The sequence below is a fragment of the Nerophis ophidion genome, linkage group LG14, assembly GCF_033978795.1.
Source record: "Nerophis ophidion isolate RoL-2023_Sa linkage group LG14, RoL_Noph_v1.0, whole genome shotgun sequence".
In the NCBI taxonomy this organism is placed as follows: domain Eukaryota; kingdom Metazoa; phylum Chordata; class Actinopteri; order Syngnathiformes; family Syngnathidae; genus Nerophis; species Nerophis ophidion.
The window spans coordinates 34,108,467-34,131,140 of record NC_084624.1 but is presented as its reverse complement, the minus strand read 5'-3'; the positions used below and the strand labels follow the sequence as shown (position 1 = coordinate 34,131,140).

The window sequence follows — 22,674 nt, the reverse complement described above, 5'->3', positions numbered from 1 at the left end:
GGTTGCATGGAATTGTGGGTATTTGTTCTGTTCTGTTTATGTTGTGTTACTTTAAGGATGTTCTCCCGAAATGTGGTTGTCATTCTTGTTTGGTGTGGGTTCACAGTGTGGAGCATATTAGTAAGAGTGTTAAAGTTGTTTATATCACAACCTACAGTGTAACATGTATGGCTGTTGAACAACTATGCCTTGCAGTCGAGTATGTGTATCTGCAGGAGCCACACATAACATGTTACTAGGTTGGCAATCCGTAGTAGAAGGTGTCAAAGGCAGTGGCTTCATATCTCGCCCTTAATTTTGTTATATGGGCGACCATCAGCAGACAATCGCGAGAGTAGAAGCTCTGAGAATTCGGGATCTTCCCGAACAATTTGGGAGGGTTGACAAGCGTAATGCTGTCAAGCGACATTCATATAAAAGTCGCGGGCCACACTAACATTTAATTTTCTTATCTGGTATACACATAGCACAAAGCAAAAAAAAAACAACCTCTTTATGCTGTGTTATTTCATTTTACATTTCAAAAGAGTTTTGTGGCTCCCATTTTCTTCTTTATTGTGTGAAACGGGTCAAAATGGCTCTTTGAGTGGTAAAGGTTCCCGACCCCTGTTCTACAGGAAAGCCAAGTGCTTTATTCGCCAAGGATGTCCTCATTACAGCCTCTTTGTTGATGTTTGTTAGTGTCAACATCTCTCGTTGGCTCAACAGCACACACTGAATCTCTATCGCTAGCAAATATTGCTGAACATCAGGCATCTGTAGCTAGATGATGAGACAAAAAATGAACTTTACACCATAAAAACAGCTGCAGACATTACTTGTAGATAGAGGATGTCGTTGTGGTTTGTGCAGCCTTTGAGACACTTGTGATTTAGGGCTATTTAAATAAACATTGATTGATTGATAGATGATTGACTAATATTTGTATCAGGAAATCAAACGCAAACACACTTGTTCTGATTAGCGTCACAGTCACAGCAGCAAAGCATTCGTCAATCAAATACGTTACTTGATGATGCACAAATTAATCCAACATTTCTAATTGATGCCTTATTCAGATGTAAAGACATGATATACCTCTAATCTTTTCTTCTTTAAATCATTGTAAGTGTTGAAGGGAGTGAGGTTGAGGCAAACAGGAATGTTTGCGATAATGAATGCTTTAAATCTTTCAAAAAGTATTTTTTTTAAGAGTGTATGAATCCACCGCGACCCCAAAGGGAATAAGCGGGAGAAAGTGGATGGATGGATGTATGAATCCACTCCATCACATAAAAAAACAAAAAGATCATGTTCGCTTATATATCTACCTCTAAACCTTTAAAAAATGTCCACATCTGCACTGATGCAGAAGCCTCATGGGACTCGAGACCTGTGGTCACCAACCTTTTTGAGCCCAATATCCCTGGTCTCAGCCAAAAAATAAGATCCATACAAGCATGTGCATAAATGAATAAATAAATAAATATAAATATATATTTATGTATGTATGTATATATGTATGTATGTATGTATGTATATTTATTTTTTTGTTTAAATTATACATACAGTATATATATGTATATATATATACAAACCCCGTTTCCATATGAGTTGGGAAATTGTGTTAGATGTAAATATAAGCGGAATACAATGATTTGCAAATCCTTTTCAACCCATATTCAGTTGAATGCAATACAAAGACAAGATATTTGATGTTCAAACTCATAAACTTTTTTTTTTTTTTGCTAATAATAATTAACCTAGTATTTCATGGCTGCAACATGTGCCAAAATCTTGTTGGTCTTGTTGTCGTATTTTACGCTTCATAATACGCCACACAATTTCAATGGGAGACATGTCTGGACTGCAGGCGGGCCAGGAAAGTACTACGAAGCCACGCTGTTGTAACACGTGTCTTGGCATTGTCTTGCTGAAATAAGCAGGGGCATCAATGATAATGTTGCTTGGATGACAACATATGTTGCTTCAAAACCTGTATGGACCATTCAGCATTAATGGTGCCTTCACAGATGTGTAAGTTACCCATGCCTTGGGCACTAATACACTCCCATACCATCACAGATGCTGGCTTTCGAACTTTGCGCCTATAACAATCCGGATGGTTATTTTCCTCTTTGTTCTGGAGGACACCACGTCCACAGTTTCCAAATATAATTTGAAATGTGGACTCGTCAGACCACAGAACACTTTTTCACTTTGCATAAGTCCATCTTAGATGAGCTCGGGCACAGCGAAGCCAGCGGCGTTCCTTGGTGTTGTTGATAAATGGGTTTTGCTTTGCATAGCAGAGTTTTAACTTGCACTTACATACGTAGCAACCAACTGTAGTTACTGACAGTGGTTTTATGAAATGTTCCTGAGCCCATGTGGGGGTATCCTTTACACACTGTCTGTTTTTGGTGCAGTTCCGCCTGAGGGATCAACAGTCCGTAATACACTCACCCCATTATTGTTTGTGAATGACTTAGCATTTCGTGGAAGCTGCTTTTATACCCAATCATGGCACCCACCTGTTCCCAATTAGCCTGCACACCTGTGGGATGTTCCAAATATGTGTTTGATGAGAATTTCTCAACTTTATCAGTATTTATTGCCACCTTTCCCAACTTCTTTGTCACATGTTGCTGGCATCAAATTCTAAAGTTAAAGGGCAACATTATCACAATTTTAGAAGGATTAAAACCAATAAAAATCAGTTCTCAGTGGCTTATTTTATTTTTTGAATTTTTTTGCTAAATTTTACCCATCCCGGAATATCCCTAAAAAAAAGCTTTAAAGTGCCTGATTTTCGCTATCTGTGAAGCCATCGTCCATTTTCCTGTGACGTCATCCAGTGATGCCAATATGGATAGCACAGCAAGATATAGCGACATTAGCTCGGATTCAGACTCGGATTTCAGCGGCTCAAGCGATTCAACAGATTACGCATGTATTGAAACGGATGGTTGGAGTATGGAGGCAGATAGCGAAAACGAAATTGAAGAAGAAACTGAAGCTATTGAGCGAATAGCTATTGACGCTATTCGGCCATGTTTGCCTTAGCATCGCCGGTAAAATGTGCAGACCAACGATCGGAAGTTTCGCATCTTGTGACACTGGATCAACTTAAATCCATCGATTGGTGAGGGTTTGTTTGGCATTAAATGTGGGTGGAGGGAAACGCTGAATGTAAATATAGTTTCAAATGTACATACAGCTAGCCTGAATAGCATGTTAGCAACGATTAGCTGGCAGTCATGCCGCGACCAAATATGTCTGATTAGCACATAAGTCAATAACATCAACAAAACTCACCTTCGTGATTTAGTTGACTTTATTGTTGGAAATGCATCTGCAGGTTATCCATACATCTCTGTGCCATGTCTGCCTTAGCACCGCCGGTAAAATGTGCAGACACTCCGGCACATTCAATGTGGGTCTGCTTTGAGTGTCGCAGGATATCCACACAATCTTGCCATCTCTGTAGTAGCATAGCTTTCGTTGGTAAAGTGTGCGGAACAAACGACTGACCATTTCGTCGGCTTTCCCCACACCCTCGTATTTTGAACAAATTTCATCCAATTTCTTGCCACTTTCGCATCTTTGGACCAGTGGTGCAACTTGAATCCCTCCCTGTTAGTGTTGTTACAGCCTCCGACAACACACCGACGAGGCATGATGTCTCCAAGGTTCCAGAAAATAGTCGAAAAAACGGAAAATAACAGAGTTGAGAGGCAGTGTTTGTAATGTGTTTGAGAAAATAGCGGCTTTATTACCTAGGTGACGTCACGTTCTGACGTCATCGCTCCAAGAGCGATAAATAGAAATGTGTTTAATTCGCCAAAATTCACCCATTTAGAGTTTGGAAATCGGTAAAAAAATATATATGGTCTTTTTTTCTGCAACATCAAAGTACATATTGACGCTTACATAGGTCTGGTGATAATGTTCCCCTTTAATGATTATTTGCAAAAAAAAAAAAAAAAGATTTATCAGTTTGAACATCAAATATGTTGTGTTTGTAGCATATTCAACTGAACATGGGTTGAAAATGATTTCTAAATCATTGTATTCCGTTTATATTCACATCTAACACAATTTCCCAACTCATATGGAAACGGGGTTCGTAGTAAAATCAGCTGTTTATTGGGCAGGTTTTTCCTGTATGATAAAAGAGGACATTAACGGGAAGTCCTTCTTTAGCTGCTGCCTTGATTTATCATACTGTATATTACGGCCTTTACAAATGTCAATATTTTGTTCTGCATTGATGATAAATCAACACAAAATCCGTACTTTGGAGCAATGTTCACAGACTCTAGTATTTGGCTTGTTAGTTCCCGTTGCAGGCGAGCGACGATGGCTGTGGTTGAGGGAAGAGTTGTATTAAGTTGGATGCTAAAAATGTGCGATGCATTGCATTAATGATCCTTAATGCATTGTTGCAGCTTTATGATTTTTGAGCACGTCCTGCAATGTGTTTGCGAGACAAACGGGTGTAGTGTGTGGCTGTCTTTGGTGGATTTGGCCGCGGTGTCGAGAGCGGCGGGATGAGAGGCTGAAGAGAGATTTGATTGATTATAACTTTTATTAGTAGATTGCACAGTACAGTACATATTTCGTACAATTGACCACTAAATGGTAACACCCGAATAAGTTGTTTAAGTCAGGGTCCACGTTAATCAATTCATGGTAAGACAGAGGCAGATGCGTACGGGCGTATTTATGGGGTTCAAATGCTTGCCTAATAGGGTCTAGGTGGGGGCGTTACTGTTGTAATACTGCTACTTTTTCATTTCCCAATATTTTCGCGATCAATCACTTGGAGGGACAGCCCATTTTGCTTCAAAACAGAACTTTAGATAATACAAAGGTAACTTTTTGGTATTGCAGCGACAAACGTTTTCATCATCGGTGCACATCAAGTTTAAAATACCATCTTAAAGCAAAACATGTACTCGGGGATGGGGTCGACAGTGTTGCCAGTCCTCTTGGCGACTTTTTTTGTAAACAGATACTAGGGACAAATCTAGTGACTTTTCCCTGTGATATTTTATACTTTTTTGTGTCTTGGAGACTCTGAGGTGAGAGCAAGCCGCAGTCACTGTCATCAGCGAGCAGTGACTGCTGCTCGCGTCGATAGTTACATACTGGCATGAATGCTAGCTAAAGCGACAACAAGCAGAAGAGAAAGCTACGCTGGCAAGGTTTACTGATCAATGTTAACAGAAGTAGCAGAGTTAAACATATGCCTTTGCTAAACGGGCAGCCACCGCATGCAGGACATCTAACATCTGTGAAGACCAAATTAAGCCAGTTGAAAAACTTATTCGGGTGTTACCATTTATTGGTCAATTGTACGGAATATGTACTGAACTGTGCAATCTACTAATAAAAGTTTCAATCAGTCAATCAATCAATCCTGCAAGAAGATGTCATTCATATCACCACAGCTGATCGTACAATACCTTGGGGAGGCACAATTATAGCAAGGATAAACCAACTGTGCTGCACAAACAAGAGCATCAAATTGCAACTACAGACTAAATGTGAATGTATTTTACTTCCTGGAGAAGTAATCTCAACAAGCTGGGGTCACATTGTGCCAAAAAAAGAAATCAGCATTGTCATCTGAAAAAGGCAAACTTGTTTGTTTCAGCAACTGTATAAACTAAATAAGAGTAAATGGTGCACTATGTTAAGTTGTTTTATAAGTGTGTTTAATACATTATTGATTAGTACCCGTACCTTGTGTGCAAGATTATTTCAAACTGCAGAGACTTTCAATATGTGCACTTTTAATTTTTACTGTACTCATTTTCACCAAGTTTTGAGCAAATCAATGACTTGCAGTCCAGTAAAACATTTAAAATGTTTTCCTGTATGACATTCTGACTACCAAATTGCATTTGAACCCAAATATTAGGGTATTTTCTTTAGCAAATTTTATTCATGTATGAAAATAATAAGCTGTTATCATGATTAATCGTGGGTTTAGAGTGCAATTAATCTAAAAAAAAAAATAATTTGACAGGCATCATATATATATATATATATATATATATATATATATATATATATATATATATAAACTTTTTCCTCCCTGAGCTGCACATTTTTCAATGTGCAACTCAGGGTGGAAAAAGTTTGGACACTTTTGTCGAATTACATATGTATATATATATATATATATATATATATATATATATATATATATATATATATATATATATATGTAATATATATATATATATATATAATATATATATTACATATACATTATATATATATATATATATATATATATATATATATATGTAATTCGACAAAAGTGTCCAAACTTTTTCCACCCTGAGTTGCACATTGAAAAATGTGCAGCTCAGGGAGGAAAAAGTTTATATATATATATATATATATATATATATATATATATATATATATACATACATACATAAATATATTAGGGTTGGGCAAATGAATGCGTTAATTACGAGTGAACTCATCAATCTATTAACGCCGACAATTATTTTATCGCACATTTGCGTATGTTGTTTACATGCTTTTATTTTGTTAACGCCTTTTCTTAACAAGATGGCGTCGCCCGGATGGGCTTCAACGTGGAAGGGCTCTTGGTAAAGATGGAACATTTGGCAAAAATACCAGACAATTCTGCAAATTTCATGGCTGGCTTACAGCGTGGTCACTCCGGGATCACTTACGACCGCCAGACAATTCTGAATGTGGATAGATCGGGCCGTTTTGGACTGAATGACGTGTGCTTGCTAGACCGGCAAGCTAGCATGGGAATACTTTGCCGGCTACATCCAGCGGCTTGTGAAGCAGCGGAGTATATGTGTTGTCTGTCTATTTATGAATAATGCAGACGAGGAGTGTTGGCTGAGTTCTTAACGTTAGCTTTCAGAGCGTGCGTATCACAACATACAAAATGCGGTCATGGCGACACAACCTATGCCGGGCTACCGCGCATGCTCGTCACTCCTGTTGCATGCTGGGTAGGGTAGTTCTTTTTCTTCCCTGGCTCATAACATCACAATATAGTACCATGTATATGATGCGTTCAGTTTATCAAAGCACCAAGTAAACAATCGGAAAATTCCCATCATATCAATTCCTAGATATGGTCATAATTATTTTAAGTGCGCCACGCAGAATAAACACAACATTATTAATATTGCTACTACGGATAATTTGATCAAAAATTCCCTAAAACAGCCCACTACCTATATATAGGTTTTATAAACATAAGATCCCTGATAAAAAAAAATGTTTCTGCTGTTACCTCAGAAATTGCCTGTTCAGATGTTATGATTGTGGCTCAGAGATTTGTATGTAGATTATATTTATTTTCCATAACAAACAAGATAACTTAAATACCTTGGCAGTGGCAATAAGCTTAAATTTTTGCATTTACATTTTTTGAGTTGATTTTCATAAAATATGCTATTTCACTGCTACTGTTTAACAAGGACTGATTTAAATTGTGTTTGCACAACAAATGTTTTGGCGCTTTTGTTCTTGTGGGAGAATATTCCAATAAAGGTGCACTACACACTACTTTTGAATTCATTATTGGGCTTTGCGTATACAATGTAGTTAATCGCGATTAATCGGAGAAATAGTGCGATTAACTTCGATTAAAATTTTTAATCGTTGCCCAGCCCTAATATATATATATATATATATATATATATATATACATATATATATATATATATATATATATATATATATATATATATATATATATATATATATATATATATCTCAGAATGTTTTTCTCCTGGCTCAAGAGGATATATATATATATATATATATATATATATATATATATATATATATATATATATATATATATATATATATATATATATATATATATCTCAGAATGTTTTTCTCCTGGCTCAAGAGGATATATATATATATATATATATATATATATATGATGCCTGTCAAATGATTATTTTTTATTTAGATTTTTTATTTAGATACATATGTATATGTATGTATATATAAAATGATACCAAACAGGCCTCCACATTCTTTGTTTTTTTCAATGTGCAGCTCAGGGTGGAAAAAGTTTGGACACTTTTGTCGAATTACATTAAATTAGAATTGCTCAGATTCTTTTTTCCCACTCATTTGTGCCCGCTAAGTCCATTAGAAAGATTGTCACATGCCAGGTATTTTTTCTTTTTTCCACTGCCTCACAATGAGCATTTAACAGAGAGAGTCGCCAGTAATGGTCCGATCGTTTTGACAACACTATTTTATTGACGAGAAATTACTCCCTATTTAATGGATTGTTGCCCTAAGAACTTGTGTTAATCCATCCATCCATTTTCTACCGCTTATTCCCTTTGGGGTCGCGGGGGGCGCTGGTGCCTATCTCAGCTACAATCGGGCGGAAGGCGGGGTACCCCCTAGCTCTGGACAAGTCGCCACCTCATCGCAGGGCCAACACAGATAGACAGACAACATTCACACTCACATTCACACATTAGGGCCAATTTAGTGTTGCCAATCAACCTATCGCCAGGTGCATGTCTTTGGAAGTGGGAGGAAGCCGGAGTACCCGGAGCGAACCCACACATTCACGGTGAGAACATGCAAACTCCACACAGAAAGATCCCGAGACCGGGATTGAACCCAGGACTACTCAGGACCTTTGAATTGTGAGGCAGACGCCCTAACCCCTCTTCCACCGTGAAGCCCAACTTGTATTCATTCACCCATATTTCACAATATTAAGGAAAAGTAGCAAGTTTTTTTTGCCACAGTGCCATCTCCCGAATATTGTTGGGCAATGGAACATTACGTGATATGTAAAAGTAAGTGTAACTCTGATGCAGTACTAAGGCGAAAATGTTTACTAACAATAATACTGTACTTCTGTGAATAAATCTCCAGGTTTTTGGTAAAAGGAGGAGTAGTATTGTACTTCCATGTGGCTAATTTTTGGCTGTTTCAAAGCCAAAACCATACGTGAATAGTGCCAGATTACTAGGAAAAACCCTGTGACTACTAATTTGCTGGATAGCATCTCTCAGAAGGTTTTCCTCCTGGCCCAAGAGGATGTGAAGCCGGTGTAGTTTATAGAATCATGATGCGAAACTAACTCCCAGCCAATCGTTTAACAGCTGCGATGTGCAGCAAGCACAGATCGGGCTGAGTGTTTGTGTAGGGAAATGTTGCACGGCGAAGACATACAGTGGGGCAAAAAAGTATTTAGTCAGCCACCGATTGTGCAAGTTCTCCCACTTAAAATGATGACAGAGGTCTGTAATTTTCATCATAGGTACACTTTCACTGTGAGAGACAGAAGGTGGAAAAAACCTCCAGGAATTCACATTGTAGGAATTTTAAATAATTTATTTGTAAATTATGGTGGAAAATAGGTATTTGGTCAACCATTCAAAGCTCTCACTGATGGAAGGAGGTTTTGGCTCAAAATCTCACGATACATGGCCCCATTCATTCTTTCCTTAACACGGATCAATCGTCCTGTCCCCTTAGCAGAAAAACAGCCCCAAAGCATGATGTTTCCACCCCCATGCTTCACAGTAGGTATGGTGTTCCTGGGATGCAACTCAGTATTCTTCTTCCTCCAAACACGACGAGTTGAGTTTATACCAAAAACTTCTATATTGGTTTCATCTGACCACGTGACATTCTCCCAATCCTCTGCTGTATCATCCATGTATCCATTTTGGTATAAACTCAACTCGTCGTGTTTGGAGGAAGAAAAATAGTGAGTTGCATCCCAAGAACACCATACCTACTGTGAAGCATGGGGGTGGAAACATAATGCTTTGGGGCTGTTTTTCTGCTAAGGGGACAGGACGATTGATCCGTGTTAAGGAAAGAATGAATGTGGCCATGTATCGTGAGATTTTGAGCCAAAAAATCCTTCCATCAGTGAGAGCTTTGAATGGTTGACGAAATACTTATTTTCCACCATAATTTACAAATAAATTCTTTAAATTCCTACAATGTGAATTCCTGGATTTTTTTTTTTCACATTCTGTCTCTCACAGTTGAAGTGTACCTATGATGAAAATTACAGACCTCTGTCATCATTTTAAGTGGGAGAACTTGCACAATCGGTAGTTGACTAAATACTTTTTTGCCCCACTGTAGATTGTTACAAAAATAGTATTGTAATATGAATAACCTTGTCTGAACTGCAATGGCACATTTGCCCAGCTTAAGTCAGTTCAGTACTCCTAAAATATGACGACACAATCCTTGCTTGCCTCTTTTGTGGCAGGATTTAGCCTCAGGGCTTTCGGTGGTTAATGGTATGTATGCCACTGTTTGCTCTTTTAAGGGCAGTTATTTTCCAATGCTGCCAGTGTGACAGTAGCATAGAAAAGAGGGGGAGAGCAAGGGAGAGTAATGTCTGTTGGGAGCATGCCAGGAACGAGGTTCAGGGTCTGCAACTGGAGCGCCTGTGAAGCTGCGCAAGAATGTGGAGCCTTCTCATTTGATAGTTAAAGATAGAGGCTGCGCAGGCCGGGTCCGAGACAGCTTCTAATTTCATCTTCACTCAACTCCATCCATTGGCATGCCTCTTTTGTTGTTGTAATGTTTCCTTGTTGGAAGGAGATTTAACCTTGCTCACAACTTTGTAATAAGTCAAGGCAGGCAAAGGGGAAGGACTCAGACCATGGTGTTCTATGAGAGGTATGTTAATCGTCTGCATCCCATGTTTTGTTTTGGCTGCTTTGATATCTGCTCGTGCTCTATATGTGGTATCAATCTCGGTTATTTTTCCCAGAATAAAAACAGTCTGCAGAAGGTCACATGGGTGCCACTCAGAATGTTTGCAGCCTGGATACGACGGGGTGGGGGTAGGGTTATCACTGTTCATCTTTAAAATTGCACATTTTTACACGCATTTATATTCACCCACTGTAGAAATGATGAATGGGGTCGCTTGCAGTTTGACATTGCACTGCAGGTGATGTGTGTACACGTCAGCACACCTTCATCACTGCTTTAGAATAAATGATTGCACCTATCTTGTCTTTAATGATAATTACAAAGATTTTCCTCGTTTATTTAGGCATCATCAGGACACCATATCGTAACAACATGCATATTGTCTAATGCAGGGGTGTCAAACTCATTTTAGCTCAGGGGCCGCATGGAGGAAACTCCTATTCCGACGCCGGCCAGACTAGAAAAATAATGGAATAATAATATAAAAATAAAGACAATTTCAAAATAGTTTTTTTTTTGTCCTACTTGGGCCAAAAATAGCACAAGCACATTTTGAAAATGTACACATTACAAAGAAATATTCTTGGCAAAATACTTCCAAGTTAGTTGACAATTCTAAAGAAAAAATATGGTGCAGTTTCAAAACACTGAGAAGAACACAATGAACTTATACTTTGTCTCAGTGTATTTACAAAGCCATTAAACACTTCCGGTTGAGTTTTCTCATGTGGGCAGGTTACCATTAAAAATATTTGGACAAGCAACCCAGGGTTTCCTTACAGTGCCACATTGGTGACACCTGCAACTGCCACAACACATTCATTTACCATCAATCAAAAATTGACATTGAAATTGACAAGCTTTATTTTGTCCATTCCCACATGTACAGGACACATAAGAACTGAAATTACATTTTCGGCACAGTCTCGCTAAGAGCAGACATGCGTTACGGGGAGGACAAAACGGGGCCGCCAACGGATCAGCCACTTACGGCGCTCCTTACAATTATAATATAAAAAAAGAATTGTCAAAATGACACCATTAAAGATAACACAACTATAAACTTAACAAATGTGAACATGGTAGATTTAAGCATAAAATAAAATGGAACAAACAACAAATATATAAACACACATTTTTACAATGGAGCTCAGGGTGCACATCGTGCCGTCAACGAATTGCGAGCGCTGCACGGAATTCTAACTACAAAGAAAATATTATATTGACCTAATAAGTCTATGCATCTTATAGTTGTTGTTTTTTTTTTATCTGTTGAGTGGATAATATACAATCAAAGAAGGTATTGTCCGTCACTACAGCATTAGTCTGGCGCCTGCCACAACAGAAACAGCTGATTGATTTTACCTGCACTGATCGGAGTAGCGGTAGCCAATCCAAAGGGCGCTTAAAATCAGCTGACATTTCATTTTCAAACAGTTTGATGTGTGACATGGGTTAGACTAGAATTGGTATTACTAAATTACAATTTTAAATTTCCCGCAGAATGATGATGCGTGTTTGTGACGTTGTTGGTTGGAGGGTACATTTTAGCCCAGCACCACTTACGGTTTAAAGTCGTCTCTTTTCATCGCGCAATTACACAGTATTTTGGACACCTGTGTTGCTGAATCTTTTGCAATTTGTTCAATTAATAATCCATCCATCCATTTTCTACCGCTTATTCCCTTTCGGGGTCGCGGGGGGCGCTGGCGCCTATCTCAGCTACAATCGGGCGGAAGGCGGGGTACACCCTGGACAAGTCGCCACCTCATCGCAGCAATTAATAATGGAGACGTCAAATAAGAATGCTGTTGGTGGAAAGCGGTGGATTGCAGCTGCCTTTAGCAACCGAAAGACAGCCGGTGTTTCTTTGTTTGTTGTGAAGCTTTAACACAGAGCGGTCAACCTGAACATGTTTCTGTACGTCAACCAGCATGTTTTTGGATGGGAAAATTGTGATATTAAGATAGCTCTTACCGGAGACTTGAGTGGATTACGCGACCTCATCCTGCAGTTTATAAAGACAGCTGTGATCTTGGCTCCTCGGCTTCTCTCAGAGACATTGGCGTGCACCGCAGCCATCCGACTTTCAGTTATGACTTTATAATCTCACTAAAATACTATTAACACAATAAGCAGATAAGGGATTTGGAAGAATTATCCTAGTAAATGTGTCTAATTACATCTGAAACTCTCCCACTGCCGCTGCCTGGAGCCGTCGCCTTTTTTTTTTTTTTTTTTTTTTAGTGCTTCAGTCTAACTTTCCTTATCCACAAATCTTTCATCCTCGCTCAAATTAATGGGGAAATCGTCACTTTCTCGGTCCGAATTGCTCTGACTGGTGGTGGCTCACATTATAAACAATGTGAGGATGTGAGGAGCCCTCACACCGGTGACGTCACGCGCACATCGTCTGCTACTTCCGGCACAGGCAAGGCTTTTTTATTAGCGACCAAAAGTTGCGAACTTTATCGTCGATGTTCTCTACTAAATCCTTTCAGCAAAAATATGGCAATATCGCGAAATGATCAAGTATGACACATAGAATGGACCTGCTGTCCCCGTTTAAATAAGAAAATCTAATTTCAAAGGCCTTTAAAAGCACATTTTTTTTCGAGACAATTCTGTTCTATTTCCACATTTTACAACTTAATTCGAGTTTGCAGTGTAATGCTTCAAAACCAGGCGGATTTTTCGGCAGTCGTTGGTGAGAAAGTGGTAGTGAGCCTTGTTAAATGGACCCTGAGCATGACTTGTTTCCTCTGGGGCGGTATAACTCTGTTGGTAGAGCGGCCGTGCCAGCAACTTGAGGGTTCTGGGTTCAATCCCCGCTTCTGCCAACCTAGTCACTGCCGTTTTGTCCTTGGGCAAGACACTTCACCCACCTGCTCCCAGTGCCACCCACACTGGTTTAAAAATGTAACTTAGATATTGGGTATCACAATGTAAAGCGCTTTGAGTCACTAGAGAAAAGCGCTATATAAATATAATTCACTTCACTTCACTCTAAAGTTGAAGTGTCCCGCAAACAGATTTTATCCGTGCTGTGAGATGAATTTGTTTAGTATAAGAATTTGCGTGACTTCAAAATCAGAAAGACTCAAAAGGATTGGAATGGACAGACTTTATTTATCCCACAATAGGGAAATTATGTGTTTGCAGTGCAGGTACAAAACCCCCACAAAAATAAGGTAAAAACACATAAAAACTAGAGGGTAACAATAAAGAACACAAAATACATGAAATACATGTATACAGCACAGAGATGATGCAACCAGCTGTTACTTTAGAGGAGTCATTTCTACACACAGCTACAAAAGTAAACCATAACAAAAAAAAAAAAAAAATGAGCAACCAATAAAAAATACTGCGCACGGAACAGACCCAACAAAGCAACCAAGAGAGCCAATTCTGCACTCTGCTGCCTCACTAGCTCTAGAGCATGGGTGTCAAACTCTTGCCGCGGGCCAAAATTTGGCCCGCCGTTTAATTTCATTTGGCCCTTGAGGCAATATCAAATTAACATTAGAGCTGGCCCGCCGGTAACACATATATGCGGCTTTCACACACAAATATGCGAATGCCACGCATACTTTGTCAACAGCCATACAAGTCACACTGAGGGTGGCCATATAAACAACTTTAACATTGTTACAAATATGCGCCACACTGTGAACCCACACCAAACAAGAATGACAAAACACATTTCGGGAGAACACCCGCGCCGTAACACAACATAAACACAACAGAACAAATACCCAGACCCCCTTGCAGCACTAACTCTTCCGGAATGCTACAATATACTATACTATAATATACTAAAAATATGCTGAAAAAATATGTATCCCTATCTAACTTTGTGTGTGAATAATGAAATGAGTCCAAATTCACAGGTTTTGTCAAAGATGATGTTACATATTTACAGAATAAACCACACGATGCTAGTACATCAGTTGAGGAAAATTTGTAAATTACAATAATAAAACCCTGTAATTTCATATTTATATTATTAATAATTCGATATTTTGATAAATTAAAAATTATAACCAATGGGTGCATCTTAAAACGCCGCCAGATTCAAGTCCACCTATTTTACTGATGAACATCAACACATATTTTATTCAGAAAGTATTAAAGCATTAATAACGAAAAATTAAGGTAAAGTACTATTAACCGTATAATTTACTGTAAAAAAAAAACAACATTATGATTTGTACAATTTCAGAATGTGCTTGTTCTATTTTTAAACAAAGAAAACAATCTGGAGATGGCTTTATTTTTAAATTATCATGCTAAGATTTTCCCACCTAGGCCTTCAGTGATGTCCTGTGTCCAATGATTACCCCTCAAAATACCATAATGTATGCCACCACATGACCATTGCTGGAGAAATACTATACAGTAACACATTTATGCCCTTCTAGGCACTGAATCCCCTCCACAGTGAACAAAACAGGTTATTTACTGCCGCATTTTAAAATCCATAAACCCACATCAGCAATTAAAACATAACTTATGTGGTGCTGTCAAAATTAAAATTGCAAAAAATATATTAAACGGCAGCATGGTGTAAGAGGGTTTAGTGCATCTGCCTCACAATACGAATGCACTAGCCTCACAATACGAAGGTCCTGAGAAGTCCTGGGATCTTTCTGTGTAGAGTTTGCATGTCCTCCCCGTGACTGCGTGGGTTCCCTCCGGGTATTACGGCTTCCTCCCACTTCCAAAGACATGCACCTGGGGATAGATTGATGAGCAACACTTATTTGGCCTTAGTGTATGAATGTGAGTGTGGATGTTGTCTGTCTATCTGTGTTGGCCCTGTGTCAAGGTGGCGACTTGTCCAGGGTGTACCCCGCCTTCCGCCCGAATGCAACTGAGATAGGCTCCAGCGACCCCAAAAGGGACAAGCGGTAGGAAATGGACGGATGGATGGATATTAAACGTGAAAGATAGAGAAATTTGATATTTGTACTCACAATTTGTAGCACCTGTTGGAGCTTCTGGGGTTAGCCGACATCGTCTCACAAGATGTAGTTGCTCTTTAAATATCCTTCTTGAAAATGGCCTTGCAAATACATGTGTTGTGTTGTCTAATCATAAAAGATGGAGACGAGGCATGTTGGCTGAGTTCTTAAAGTTTACTCTAGGGCTGGGCGATATATGGCTATACGCGATATATCACGGGTTTGTCTCTGTGCAATATAGAAAATGACTATCGTAATATTTGAGTATACGTTCTCACGCAGTTGTTTTTAACTGCGGGCATTACACTACAGGCTCTTCTCACTCTTTGTGTCTCCTTCTCACAGACAGCAAGCGCACAAACTTACACACGTCACATACTGTCACGTCATACGTCACATACGTGTACGCCCTCGCGGAGCAGAGAGGTAGAAGCTTGGCTAAGATTAGCTGTGATGCTAGCGGAGTGTTACGAGTGGTAATACGAGAGAAAGAAGGTGCAAATCTGGTAACAAATGAAGGAAGAATTAATTCCCAAGAAAAACAGCACAGGGCCCGTCTGGCGGTGGTTCGGCTTCCAGCGGGAATATGTCGTATAGAATGTTGCTACCAAAAGTAGCATTACTGCTAATATGTGGCATCATTTGAAAAGTCACCTGCTAATAACTGTTTAATAAATACAGTTTTGGTAAATTAACTTAGTTGTGATTTCCCTCTCTGCATGAAAGTTTAAAATGAGCAAATATTAATGCAGTATGAACAAGAATGTTTTAATGTAGACATAAAATCATCATACTGCTGTGATTGATTGATTGATTGATACTTTTATTTGTAGATTGCACAGTACAGTACATATTCCGTACAATTGACCACTAAATGGTAACACCCGAATAAGTTTTTCAACTTGTTTAAGTCGGGGTCCACGTTAATCAATTCAATTATATGTATCAAGTGTTCATTCAAGGCTAAGGCAAAATATCGAGATATATATCGTATATTGCGATATGGCCTAAAAATATAGAGATATTAAACAAAAGCCATATCGCCCAGCCCGAGTTTACTCCACAGCGTGCTCATCAAAAACATCCCGCTGCCGGCATGCAACCTAAAAGGGGCTACTGCGCATGCTCTTCACTACTGTGGCATCCTGGGTAATGTAGTTCTTATGTTACCTACGTAGCTCATAACATCACTATACATATCTGCCTTAGGCCAGCTAGAAGGCCTTACTGACAACAACTCGTGATCTGATTGGCTATCGAAACTGTCTGTCAAATGTTTGTGTCCATTCACTTACAGTGCACAGACGTCCGCATTGTTGATTCTGAAGGCCCAGGGCAGATTTCGTACAGCATGGCAACATAAGCTAGCTCAATTCTGATTGGATATAAACTCTAACCTAAAAACAACAGCGCTGGAAGGAATATAATATGACATGAAGAGAATATGAATACTTTTAGATATTTAGGGAAAGTAAATTAAAAATTACTTTAATTTTAAAGGCCTACTGAAATGAGATTTTCTTATTCAAACGGGGATAGCAGGTCCATTCTATGTGTCATACTTGATCATTTCGCGATATTGCCATATTTTTGCTGAAAGGATTTAGTAGAGAACATTGACGATGAAGTTCGCAACTTTTGGTCGCTAATAAAAAAGCCTAGCCTGTACCGGAAGTAGCAGACGATGTGCGCGTGACGTCACTGGTTGTAGGACTCCTCACATCCTCACATTGTTTAGAATCATAGCCTCCAGCAGCTAGAGCTATTCGGACCAAGAAAGCGACGATTTACGCATTAATTTGAGCGAGGATGAAAGATTCGTGGATGAGGAAAGTTGAAGTGAAGCACTAAAAAAAAAAATGACAGCTCCAGGCGGCGGCAGTGGTAGCGTTTCAGATGTAATTAGACACATTTACTAGGATAATTCTGGAAAATCCCTTATCTGCTTATTGTGTTATAGTATTTTAGTGAGATTATAAAGTCATACCTGAAAGTCAGATGGCTACGGTGAACGCCAGTGTCTCTGAGAGAAGCCGAGGAGCCAAGATCGCAGCTGCCTTTTTGAGCTGCAGGATGAGGTCGCATAATCCACTCAAGTCTCCGGTAAGAGCCGACTTAATATCACAATTTTCCCATCCAAAAACTTGCTGGTTGACGTAGAGAAACATGTTCCCTTGACCGCTCCGTGTTAGAGCTTCACAACAAACAAAGAAACACCGGCTCTGTCTCGGTGCTAAAGGCAGCTGCAATCCACCGCTTTCCACCAACAGCATTCTTATTTGACGTCTCCATTATTCATTGAACAAATTGCAAAAGATTCAGCAACACAGGTGTCCAAAATACTGTGTAATTATGCGATGAAAAGAGACGACTTTTAGCCGTGTGTGGTGCTGGGAGAATATGTCCCCTCCAACCAATAACGTCACAAGCACGCCTCAACATAAGCGTCATCATTCCGCGACGTTTTCAACAGGATACTTGCGGGAAATTTAAAATTGCAATTTAGTAAACTAAACCGGCCGTATTGGCATGTGTTGCAATGTTAATATTACATCATTGATATATAAACTATCAGACTGCGTGGTCGGTAGTAGTGGGTTTCAGTAGGCCTTTAATTATCATCATGATTTCTGGTTATGTTAGGCAGGGCCTTCACCACTGATATATACATCTGTTCATACATTGTATTAGTTTGATTTATTTTCCCATTAAAAAACACACATTTTTTTAAGTTTGGCGACAATATCTACGGTAGTGACTAAGGCTGTGAATCTTTGGGTGTCCCACAATTCGATTCAATATCGATTTTTGGGGTCACGATTCGATAATATATAGATTTTTTTGTATTCGATTCAATTCTCGATTCAAAAACGATATTTTTCCGACTCAAAACGATTCTGTATTCATTCAATACATAGGATTTCAGCAGGATCCACCCCAGTCTGCTGACATGCTAGCAGAGTGGTTGATTTTTTTTAAAAAAAGCTTTTATAATTGTAAAGGACAATGTTTTGTAAACTGATTGCAATAATGTAAAAATGTTTTAACTATTAAACAAACCAAAAATATGACTTATTTTATTTTTGTGAAAATATTGGACACAGTGTGTTGTCAAGCTTATGAGATGCGATGCAAGTGTAAGCCACTGTGACACTATTGTTCTTTTTTTTTTTTTATAAATGTCTAATGATAATGTAAATGAGGGATTTTTAATCACTGCTATGCTGAAATTATAACTAATATTGATACTGTTGTTGATAATATTCATTTTTGTTTCACTACTTTTGGTTTGTTCTGTGTCGTGTTTGTGTCTTCTCTCAATTGCTCTGTTTATTGCAGTTCTGAGTGTTGCTGGGTCAGGTTTGGTTTTGGAATTAGATTGCATTGTTATGGTATTGCTGTGTATTGTTTTGTTGGATTGATGAAAAATATATATATATATATATATTTTTTTTTTAAATCGACTTTTTAAAAATGAGAATCGATTCTGAATCGCACAACGCATTCGATTCGATTTGTATTCGAATCGATTTTTGCCAGCACCCCTAGTACTGACTTTTATTTTAGTTTGTAGTAGTCGTAGCAACTTCCTTGTTCATTTACGGAGTCCGGTCAACTTCCCTTGTTTTCACTTCATTGAACTGCGCATGCAAGTTCAATAAGTGCATTGGGGCCACTTTGGCGCCTGTTCACATTTACACTGGAGTCTTATGAACATTACATTTTACTTGCATTGTAAAGAGTCAGGCAGCACGGTGAACGAGGGGTTAGTGCCTCTGCCTCACAATACGAAGGTCCTGGGTTTGATCCTGTGCTCGGGATCTTTCCGTGTGGAGTTTGCATGTCCTCCCCTAGACTGTGTGGGTTCCCTCCGTGTATTCCTCCCACTTCCAAAGACATGCACCTGGGGATAGGTTGATTGGCAACACTAAATTGGCCCTAGTTTGTGAATGTGAGTGTGAATGTTGCCTGTCTATCTGTGTTGGCCCTGCGATGAGGTGGCGATTTGTCTAGGGTGTAAAGCGCCTTTCGCCCGATTGTAGCTGAGATATGATCAAGCGATCCCAAAGGGAATAAGCGGTAGGAAATGGATGGATGGATGTAAAGTGTCAGCTGGAAAAAATCCAATTAAAAAAGTCAGATTTGCTCCACTTTGGCCTGCAGTGTAAACGTAGTCTAGAAAAAAGTGCTGCTTTCATTTATTCTGTTTTGATTGTGCCATGTGTGTTTTCAGCATAGCGCTAATTACTGTCAGTCATTTCAAATAGCACGTCTGAATGACTATTTCACCAAGGCCTTTTTCAAGCCGTTGGTCCAAAGAGAACCACCGTCCCCACTGAGCTTCATCTCATAAAAGGAAGATATTTACGAGTGAAATAACTTTCTTCTCTATACAAACTTTGCCCGTTTGTAGTAGGAGGTGTTGGTTCATGTGTGGAGGAAGGTTTTTTTTTTTGTGGTTGGGATATTTGCTGCCATGGCAACAATGCACATGACTAAGTGTATTAGACTGCCTCGGACAGTGTGCAGCGAGGCGTGGGGTGAGTCGTCTGTGGGCTGCTCCCTCTACCCTTTGAAAGTCTTGTCCTTGTCTCACTTATGTTTTCTCACAGTCTGCGTATGCGCTGTGCATGTAGTTGCTTGCATTTCATTTGTACATGTACAGAAGTAGGAGAAAATAGAACTTCCAGGGCCATAGCCAACTGTTACAATGCTCTGGGGGAAATAATTAGACACTAGCCTCTTGTGTCCCTCGCTCTGAGAACGTATTGGTTACACTGGTTGCACTTTTGTTGGAATTTTGCGCTTCAGCCACAATCCTCATGTGAGACAAATACAAACGTGTTTTCGTTTTCTGTGAGTTCTAGATAGTAAAAACTGCCAATACAAGGCAGTTAATATTGCAGGTAATAAGTGTTCGACTATTCAAACCTATAAATCCCTCCAACAATGTTTTACATACCGTATTTTTCGGACTATAAGTCGCAGTTTTTTTCATAGTTTGGCCAGGGGTGCGACTTATACTCAGGAGCGACTATTGTGTGAAATTATTAACACATTACCATAAAATATCAAATATTATTTAGCTCATTCACGCAAGAGACTAGACGTATAAGATTTCATGGGATTTAGCGATTAGGAGTGACAGATTGTTTGGTAAACTTATAGCATTTTTTATATGTTATAATTATTTGAATGACTCTTCCCATAATATGTTACGTTAACATCATACTTGCCAACCCTCACAGATTTTCCGTGAGACTCCCGAAATTCAGTGCCTCTCCCAAATTTTCTCCTGAAAATCTCCCGAAATTCGACGGAGCTGGAGGCCACGCCCCTTCCAGCTCCAGGCGGACCTGAGTGACGTGTCGACAGCCTTTTTTCACGTCCGCTTTCCCATGTCTGCCTAATGACGTTATAACTGTAGAATGATTGAGGGCGAGTTCTTGGTTTCTTATGTAGGTTTAATGTTAAGCGGTTTCATTAACCTCCTCCCAGGGTGGTAACAACACACAACAACAGCAGTCCATTTTCGTCTACCGTAAAGCAGTTCGTCTGCCGTAAACAGCAATGTTGTGACACTCTTAAACAGGACAATACTGCCATCTACTGTACATGCATATGGTTAGAAAAACAAGGATGGACAACTCAAACCTTAACTCAACAATGAGTAGATGAGTGTTATGTGTGTGTAAATGTGTACACAAATGAACACTAAAATTCAAGTATTTCTTTTATATATATATATATATATATATATATATATATATATATCTGTATAATCTGTATATATGAAATACTTGACTTGGTGAATCTAGCTGTAAATATACTCCTCCCCTCTTAACCACGCCCCCAACTACGCCCCGCCCCAAACCCGACCACGCCCTACCCCCCGACCACATTGCTGTCTGAGCAACTAAAATTTTCAATATGCTCAATGAACCTACAGTTTGTGGTCTCTTAGAACTGTGATCGTTCTATTCTCAGAGGAATACAAGACGAAGGTTGTTTTACAGTGCGTTCTAGGACAGAGTGGGACGCCATTAGTCTGCCAGAAATGGTAAATAATAATAATAATAGATTTTACTTGTTACACATTTTCATTTAAATTAATTTCAAATTAATCTTAAAATGCTAAAGTATAAACCAACATTTAAAACAACAAAATAAGTGTAACAATTAAAACACAAAATGCTAAGACTAAAACACTACATAAGAAACACAAAACATACAAAATAGCGTGTTTTCTAACTGTTTGTTTATTTTTGTTATTTAATAAAAAACATAATCAAAATTGTGCAGTGTGTGTAGAAGTACTTTTTGAGCACATTTACCAATGCCAAATAAATGACAATAATGATAATTTTGGTCACGATAATTGTGATATGAAATATTATAATGTTACATCATGCCTAGCTGTAACCATGCACTGTAATATGTAATATTACAGTATACTGATGATTTTAAGCATTACCACAACTTATTCCCTGGGCGCATTTATTTCACAGACTGCATAGCAATGACCGCTACTTCCGTCAACAACAACAAAAAAAACAGCATCAACTACTACCAATGACAAATTTCGCTATAGCCAAAAACGACTACTTTGGACAAATAACGAGCTATCCCCTTTTCTTTTTCAGCCTGTATATACAGACAATGAGCTCCATTTTTTACAAGCTGGTGTTAAACAAAAAAAGTTTATAAAAAAAATAGTCACTTACAATGTCCGCTCTCACTCTTGTTGGGGATGGTTGTATCTTTCAGCACAAGATGTGTTCGCCGTTCTGAGTCTTCCTAGCGATCTTGTTGAGTACTTGAGAGTCAGTATCGGCAGGTTCAGTCCTTTTCTTTGTTGGTAGCGTGTGTAACTTCAACGTTGACAAACTTCTCAGCTTAATGCTACAATCTTCTACTGTACAGGCAAGAGGCATGGTTATTAATCTAGCTTTACAGTAACTGTGTTCCCAACTTAAAGGCG

The 22,674-nt window shown here is 38.9% G+C and overlaps 1 protein-coding gene across 1 annotated transcript in view; it reads left to right on the top strand.

The window, feature by feature from the left end:
- Positions 1-10,504: 10,504 nt before the first annotated feature.
- dtna (dystrobrevin, alpha) overlaps positions 10,505-22,674 on the top strand; it is a 65,514-nt gene continuing 53,344 nt past the window's right edge. Inside the window, 1 exon segment of the mRNA XM_061920494.1 lies at positions 10,505-10,686. Coding sequence (XP_061776478.1) covers positions 10,670-10,686 — 17 coding nt within the window. The 5' untranslated portion in view covers positions 10,505-10,669.